The 9,169-nt window shown below is 39.9% G+C and overlaps 1 protein-coding gene across 3 annotated transcripts in view; it reads right to left on the reverse strand.

Annotated features, from left to right (window-relative positions):
- LOC139757433 (DCC-interacting protein 13-alpha-like) overlaps nucleotides 1–6,966 on the reverse strand; it is a 47,692-nt gene extending 40,726 nt beyond the window's left edge. For 2 of the 3 annotated variants that reach the window (XM_071677947.1, XM_071677946.1), the window contains exons 1-5: nucleotides 6,734–6,966; nucleotides 4,555–4,713; nucleotides 2,026–2,100; nucleotides 1,494–1,610; nucleotides 955–1,077 (exon numbers count right to left, since the gene is read on the reverse strand). In XM_071677947.1, the coding sequence (XP_071534048.1) occupies nucleotides 955–1,077; nucleotides 1,494–1,610; nucleotides 2,026–2,100; nucleotides 4,555–4,713; nucleotides 6,734–6,796 (537 nt within the window). In that variant the 5' untranslated portion in view covers nucleotides 6,797–6,966. Of the gene's footprint in view, nucleotides 1–954; nucleotides 1,078–1,493; nucleotides 1,611–2,025; nucleotides 2,101–3,663; nucleotides 3,845–4,554; nucleotides 4,714–6,733 lie in introns of those variants that run through there. The other variant, XM_071677948.1, reaches the window with a different exon arrangement.
- Nucleotides 6,967–9,169: the final 2,203 nt, after the last annotated feature.

Raw genomic sequence — 9,169 nt, forward strand, 5'->3', positions numbered from 1 at the left:
TTACAGAAAGCAGTAAATGTGACAAAGTTGGTTTAATGATCATGAATATATGTCAACAAAAGTTAATATCAAAACAAAATGTATATGGCTATAAAAAAACAAATGACACCCTGAAAGATTTCTATAGTTACATTAAAGCAAGAGAGTCAGCACCCAGTAAACTGGTCCACCAATTATGAGAACGGTGACAGTTCATGATAACAAAGACCTTAAATGGTGTTTTCTTTTTTTTTATCCATATCAACAACTGGTCATAAATTGTTCCTGTTTCAGTCCCAATGTGAATGGTTGATTCTAATTTGCAAAATACTAACATGCACACATGACTGCAATATAACGTCAGTATTAAACAGAATGGAAGTATCTTTTATCCAAGGGCATAAGAAGAAGCTAAAAATCAAACAGATAAGCCTTTGAGCATTATTTTCAAGAAACTATTTGCTAAAGGGAAAGTTTTAGAAAACTAGGCTCAATTAATGTGAAGTCCATAGACAGTAAACTTATGAAAACCATCATGTGTGACAAGACTGTATATAACTCCCTGGATCCCACTGCTCAAGTGGCATGAGCAGATAAAATACAAAATTCAGGGAGAATGACGAAAACAGTGCATTAACATCAACTGGTGAATATGACCAAAATTAAGATGGAGGTGTTGTGTAAAGTAACCTATGTGCAGGAAGAGAGCAAGTGTGGAGGAACACGTGTTACACCACAATTTCTGTCTTGAGGACATAATGCACACCTTTCCTCCCATTTAAATTGGGGAAATAATTAAAAAAATGACTATTTGACTAAATACAATTTGCTAAAAGATGTTAAAAACAATATAAGATGATATCTATCTAATAATCTTCAAATAAGATTCCAAAGTCTTACAATTAACCACAACTATACTAGACAACCAATTATAGCATGACAAGTCAAAAATAAAACCTTAATGAATTCTATTACCTGATGAAACTTTTTTTTTGACACATATACATCCTCATTGGATTCACGATGTTCCTGCTCTGGATCCCGTCGACGGCACCGACTATAACGTGTGACTGCTCTCTCTAAGTCTACTCCTGCATTCTGGAAAAAGATTTATGCATAATCTAGCAAAGTTAAATTAATTTTGTGCATTCATGTTTCACAGATAAAAATACCTGCTATGATTTTTCAACAAAACATGAACAAATGTCTCGTTAGTATAATCTCTGCTATTACCACAATGTGCGCAACATTTCTGCCATCTGCCATATAAATACATATCATTTCAGGAAAATTTTTAAAAGGAAAATCATGTTGACAAAGCTGGCATCTACATGTTCTTAGATGATTCTACAATTGTTTCAAGGAAGTTCACCAGTAATACTTACCAAAAGCTGTGTGACGCATGATTAAAAACCTTTACCAAGGTCTAGAAAACAGAAATCCAAAGACTCATCGAAAAGTCACAACCCAATTAAACAAACAAAAAATGTACTATAAAGTTTTATCATGCATACCTGATGAAGTGTTGCCATGGTATCCATTTCATGTAATTCTGTATCAATGAATCTTGACAGTGGGTACACAGCCCCATCTGCAATTTGTGTTGCCACTATATGCTCCCACGAACTCATCTGAAAATATTACAACTTTCCAGTCGAAGGAAAAACACCAAAAAGATGATTTCAGAATCTTATGACATACTAAATCCTGAAAATGTGAAAAAAACACAAAAGATAATACAGGACTCTTAGTAACCAATTAACCAATACATAACAAAAGTTGTCTAGCATGCAGCAGAAATAAAAATATGGTAATAATGCTGCCAAGATAGGGCTTAATTTTCTGCATACATTGTGATGCAGTCACAACTGTAAGCCTTATACTTATCGAGGAAAAGACATATTGGCCCAATGTCAACAAAAAATAATGAAATCCAATGACACACTTAAAAACAGATGAGGAATTCAATAAGCTCCCCCAGAGAATATAACCTGAGCTGTGAGGAGAAACTAGACATGCATATGACGGTCTAAAGTCATCACTTACCTCTGAAATATGTGATGCAAACTTTGCAAGTGTTGAAGACACAACTCCTTCTGTATCATTATCCACACAGAATTTCTGTAAAGAAAAAACACGGCTGAGCATTTTGTATCCCATTTCAAGAATATTGTTCATAAATGAAGAAAAAACACTAACAGACAGCAACTAATAAAAAATTTGAAACTGAACAATAAAAAGCTCATTGCTACATGAATAGAGAGAAAGACTAAGAAAAAGAAACACTAAATCTAATAAAAATTTTAACAAACAAATCAGAGTCAAAAAAGAAGGCAATAAATTACATTCCTCTATTGCACAATAAAGTACAACCATGCACTTACCATTCCTTAACCATTTAGCTGCAAAAATCATATACATATATGCAACAGAACACATTTCACGTTAAATGCAAAATTTGCAGTTTCTCCAAAGCACCCGTTAAGCTTTTCTGTCGACTGTGGAAATAGCTAAATATCACAGAGTCTCTACAAATCCTGCCAAAAATGCATGGAGTGCTGCTATCTGTGAGCAATGTCGATAAACGCGAATGTAAAAACCAAGAAATCCGTATAAACTTGTGACTTTGTATATTTTCCATGCACTTTCACTATTCTTTAGGTGTTATATGCACAACGAAATCATGACATGCAGTGTAAGAGATTACACTGTATGCTTCATGAGAGAATTAAAATGAATAAATCTACTTCTTTTGCAATAACTTCTGATTTCTCCCATATGAATCTAGAAAGGAAAGATTATGTCGCAAACGAGGAAACAGAAAGTATTTCAAGTTTCTGACATGACTGTGATTAATCATTTTATTGCATTCGTGACGTTCCATGAATACTGACATATAAGGAACATATGATATCTGTAAATCAAAGTAACAATCTAGAAAAGTAATTCAAAATCATGCTTTTGGAATACACCCATTCTCGTTTTATGCGGGAGTTATGTTCTTCACAAACTTTACACAAGGGGAAACCACATATCGCAAACCAATAAACACAGAGAAAAATGGGATGTGTGCAGCAGCCTTGTGGTCAGCACAAGCGGATTCTCCTGTTACCTTCATGTTATGTAGCTTCTGACACTGAATAAACTTCTTAGGCCATCCTTTACTTGTTTGAAATGGATATGGCTCAGCTATATTGTCTTGATTAAAAAAAGTGCTCAAAAATGTTCAGAGCTTTAGACTTAAGCTGAAGGTTACTAAAGTGGCCTTCCTTCCTTGTCTAGTGCTCCATGTATAAGAGCATTTTCTCCATATATGGATTTCTAAACCTTTTGGTTACCTTGACAGACAACAGAGTAGAGTGGACCACAGCTCTTCAAATTTTCTCTACATTCTTCTTCATGGCGTGTTTTGATGATTCACCCAGGAAGCAGACATGCCCAAGCACTGATGCTCCCTCCCAATCACCAGTGCATCGTAATATCTTTAGCTTCATTTCTACTGTCAGAAAGGTTCTTTACCAGCTAACTGCTGGTTTTGGACTGGGAGAAAATGTTGCTGGATGTTTGGATGCCATATCTATGCACACAAACACAGCAGGTCACAGGAAAATCACATTAGCAGGTATACCCAAATCACAAAAGTAGTGCAGATTCACGCACAACAGTAGTAAATGTGAGACTAACCTGCTGGTGGGAACTTGGAGTATTCTACGCAGGACCCAAGTTTACTCCACCCGCCAACCCTCACTGAAGTTTTGGCGCACATTCTACCGCACACACCTCATAGAACTGAATTTTGACCACATAAAAGAGGGATTGGTAGAAGTAGGTTCCTCGCACAATAGTGAAATCGCATTTAGTGATCCTGCATAAAGTGAGGAATAGGTGTACAAATGACTTATTCAATTTCTTTGCTTAATCTTACCATCACATATTGAAAAACCTCTTTCAACATATCTTATGTATTGTCCTGATAAAACCTATATTTCAAAGGGTAAATAAAGGTTTACAGAAATCTGAATGCCAGATAAGAAAACTCTGAGGTCATCTAAAGCTGAAAATATTGAAAAAATGGTTAAACTAACATGTTTTTTTAATGAAAAATGACACTTTTCTGGGAACATCAATGAAATCTAAATATGTATAATACAGGACATGACATTTATAAAAACATTTACTAATTAGGCAAAGAGTGTAAGGATGGATGAGTTGGAGGTGTTAACAAGAAGCACCATCTCCGATAGGTTCTTTAAACTACAAACTTCATCCTGTGTTACACTACTACCATTCTCCCATACACACTCACATATACAATCTTTCAACTTAAACTGTATCCACCTTCCTTCCAAATGAGCAAATTTTCCTTCATATTCAGATTAATTTTTCAGTAAAAATTCTCATTTGTTTTTCTTTTATTCATATATATATATATATCCTTTTAATTCTTTAGTACGGGGTTTATACTCAACATTCATCAAGAACAAGGTAGTGAATATCAACATGAATTTACATATCATGCATGAATAATGAATACCTGTTTCTATTAACTAAACATACAAATGCACATCCACTTACAACGGACTTATAGGCTTTCAAGTGTTTGGCCAAGTCCTGGTAGACTGAAGTGAGTTGATTGTGAGCTGCCACCAGTTTGGAAGAGAGTTGATGAAGGGTAGTGACATATTCTCTTAAAGCTTGAGCGTCTGCATTGAACACTCCTACCAGGGACCGGACCTAAAATTTCAAAAAATGAGATGAAAAAAAAAGTCTTGACAAAGTAATTCTTTTCATACCTGTTCATCAATTCCTGTGTCTGTGAGGTATCAACTAAGTAATGACTGGGAATAATTTTCCTAATATTACGTAAAGCACTTAATACCTAGCTGCCAGGAGTTAGCAGGCATCATGAGCGAGATTTGGGATCAGTGATCGAGATTCATCGAGCAATTATCTATGTATAGGATTCTATACATTGTATGGTTAGCTAGCTACTTTTAAGTTTGATTTACCAATGTGGGGATCTGTGGGGAGAATAAAAGGAATTCAGGTCTGTGAAAAAACGACTTTCATATCCTAGCAGAGATGTCACTGTCCAGATGACAAGTTACAACCTTCTCACCCTAATAGGCAGAAGACACCTCTTGAAAACACACTAAACATTTACAAGAGGATGATTTGTCTGGCACCAGGGCAACGAATGACCATGCTTTTCTGAACTTAGGTTTAAATTTGTTCTTGCAATTGGCAAAACCCACAAAATATTATCAAACTCATGATTACTTTGACGGCGAGCATAAACCGCTATCCTGTATGCCATGTTAGTTCTTTCCTCTCTTGCTAAAACACTTACAACACGTTTACCATAGAAACAATTTCAAAAAAGCAAGGTCCGTGTTAACCTTTTCAATTCCAAGCTCATTCCCTAACAGCATGAGGTTCAAATTCAAATAAGTACTTTACATATATCATTTGGTTTAATGAAGTTTCACTATACACCAAAACTAGCTTTATATATTGTGTAATATTGTTCTCTGAAAGAAGTGTACAGTATAGAGAACACATATTTAAAGTTGCGTAGCATTATTTGGGGCAATTCACTTTATTCTACAAAAAAAAAATGAGGTGATAGTGAGGGATAAAAATAAATGGGTATGCATGAGGTTAATCAACATAAACACTGGTGTAAACATAGCAAAAATATCAATGGAACCTATAAAAAACCATGCTTTAACCTCCCCAAGCAGACATCCAAGTTTAGCGGTCTGGTGACACAATCTCCCTACACAATAGCTAGAGGGTAGCTGAAGACCACATCTATCATTGTTGTATAAGGAGGCCTTACCTATCTCACGCAACCACAATAGATCAGCTGAAATTCTGACTGTTGGCACAAGAGCGAGAATTGTTGATCTACGAAGGTCTGCATGTGGTATGATTAAAGGGTCAATAACGCCACACTCTCCCAGAATATCACAACACCCATAATTCTCATTAATGAACATCACTGAATGTAATATAAAGTCATCCTCCATCACTCGTAATCTATTCTCTAAATGTGACCCTGCAAAGTAAAATCACTCAGTCGCCAGAAGTAACAGCAATGCGGAGCTAGACTAGATTTCTAAGGGTGAAAGCCCTGTTCTGTACAATATTCTCACTCACTGGTGTAATACAAATAACTAACAGAATAAATACATAAGTTAGCTACATTAGAGTTGATGGGAATACAGGGGCTAGCAGCCACACGACAGAAAAGTAACATATTGTCAAAAGCGGAAACAAAGCAAGATGTACAGTTATGAATCATAAGCATCCGTTGTCATATCAATATAAATTCATGAGGTCTGGCGGAGCAGTGAGGGTGCCATAATGCCATATAAGAACATCAATCGTACCAAATTCTGTCGCCCAAGCATATAAATGGCAATCGTAACACTTCCACACGTAAGCTATAACACAATCCACACCCGCTGCAATCAGCATATAATAACATAATTAAATCAAGCTCCTGCGCGGGGAGAAAACCAGCTAAACACACCATCAGACCCTAATACACCCTCCCTACCATAGACCCCTGCCAGATATGGTCTCCTACGCCATCACAAAACTTGTGGATAGAAAAAGAGATATTCTAAATTAGAATTTACATGTAGATAAATATATATATCACCCCTAGGAGGAGGAGGAGGAGGGGGAGTCTAATATGGCCCAGGGGGGAGAAAGGGGGGGAAAAGGGGGGGGGGGTTTGGTTTACCTGAGGCGAGTCCTCTAAGGCATTCTCCAGCGGCAGCTTGTCGAAGGCCGGCGGCAACGCCATCGCGAAATAATACTACCACAACCACCACCTACTCCTCTCGACTCTCTCCCAACTCCTCGTTGATCAGTCAGCCACGCAAGATCTCTCAAGAGGAAGAGAGAGAAAAAAAAAAGAGAGAGAAGACAATAGCGCGCCTCTCGCTCGTCCGTCTGGCTTGTTGACAAGTTGGGGGGGAGGGGGGGGTAGGGGGAGGGGGGTAGGGGGGTAGGGGGGTTGGGGGGGTTAGGGGAGGGGGGTTAGGGGGTTAGGGGGGAGGGGGGACACCCCCCCCATCAGCTGACAGCCGCGCCTTCCCTCACATCCGCCACACAGGCACTCGCTCTCCTACGTTCGAAACCCAGGAGAGTCGAGGACGCCTGTTATTCCCCCTATTATCGGCCAATTTAAGCCCAAGGGCCCATTTCAATGGTGTGGGTTAGGTCTCTATAGTTTCTTGGAGTCCCCCGTGCGTAGTCTGGGCGTATATCATGGGGTTATACGCGAAATAGTGGCGTTCATATAATTGCGAAACCCAGGAGAGACGACGACGCCTGTTATTCCCCTATTATTTACTAATTTAGGTCCAATGGCCCATTTCAATGGGGTGGGTTAGGTCCCTACTGCCCCTAGGGGTTCCCCGTGCGTAGCCCGGGCGTATGTCATGGGGTCATACGCAAAATAGTGGCGTTCATATAATGGCGTCTGGTTCGACTTTGACAGCAGCTGTGGGTAGAACCGCATCCTTATATAGGAAGCTGTGGGGACGTGACCACATCCTTATATAGGAAGCTGTGGGTACGTGACCACATCCTTATATAGGAAGCTGTGGGTACGTGACCCCATCCTTATATAGGAAGCTGTGGGTACGTGACCACATCCTTATATAGGAAGCTGTGGGTACGTGACCACATCCTTATATAGGAAGCTGTGGGTACGTGACCACATCCTTATATAGGAAGCTGTGGGTACGTGACCGCATCCTTATAAAGGAAGCTGTGGGTACGTGACCGCATCCTTATATAGGAAGCTGTGGATACGTGACCGCATCCTTATAAAGGAAGCTGTGGGTACGTGACCGCATCCTTATATAGGAAGCTGTGGGTACGTGACCATATCCTTATATAGGAAGCTGTGGGTACGTGACCACATCCTTATATAGGAAGCTGTGGATACGTGACCACATCCTTATATAGGAAGCTGTGGGTACGTGACCACATCCTTATATAGGAAGCTGTGGGTACGTGACCGCATCCTTATATAGGAAGCTGTGGGTACGTGACCATATCCTTATATAGGAAGCTGTGGGTACGTGACCACATCCTTATATAGGAAGCTGTGGGTACGTGACCATATCCTTATATAGGAAGCTGTGGGTACGTGACCATATCCTTATATAGGAAGCTGTGGGTACGTGACCACATCCTTATATAGGAAGCTGTGGGTACGTGACCACATCCTTATATAGGAAGCTGTGGGTACGTGACCACATCCTTATATAGGAAGCTGTGGGTACGTGACCATATCCTTATATAGGAAGCTGTGGGTACGTGACCGCATCCTTATATAGGAAGCTGTGGGTACGTGACCACATCCTTATATAGGAAGCTGTGGGTACGTGACCGCATCCTTATATAGGAAGCTGTGGGTACGTGACCACATCCTTATATAGGAAGCTGTGGGTACGTGACCATATCCTTATATAGGAAGCTGTGGGTACGTGACCACATCCTTATATAGGAAGCTGTGGGTACGTGACCACATCCTTATATAGGAAGCTGTGGGTACGTGACCACATCCTTATATAGGAAGCTGTGGGTACGTGACCGCATCCTTATATAGGAAGCTGTGGGTACGTGACCACATCCTTATATAGGAAGCTGTGGGTACGTGACCACATCCTTATATAGGAAGCTGTGGGTACGTGACCGCATCCTTATATAGGAAGCTGTGGGTACGTGACCGCATCCTTATATAGGAAGCTGTGGGTACGTGACCATATCCTTATATAGGAAGCTGTGGGTACGTGACCACATCCTTATATAGGAAGCTGTGGGTACGTGACCACATCCTTATATAGGAAGCTGTGGGTACGTGACCGCATCCTTATATAGGAAGCTGTGGGTACGTGACCACATCCTTATATAGGAAGCTGTGGGTACGTGACCGCATCCTTATATAGGAAGCTGTGGATACGTGACCGCATCCTTATAAAGGAAGCTGTGGGTACGTGACCGCATCCTTATATAGGAAGCTGTGGGTACGTGACCATATCCTTATATAGGAAGCTGTGGGTACGTGACCACATCCTTATATAGGAAGCTGTGGGTACGTGACCATATCCTTATATAGGAAGCTGTGGGTACGTGACCACATCCTTATATAGGAAGCTGTGGG

This window comes from Panulirus ornatus, chromosome 26 (genome assembly GCF_036320965.1).
Source record: "Panulirus ornatus isolate Po-2019 chromosome 26, ASM3632096v1, whole genome shotgun sequence".
NCBI lineage: Eukaryota > Metazoa > Arthropoda > Malacostraca > Decapoda > Palinuridae > Panulirus > Panulirus ornatus.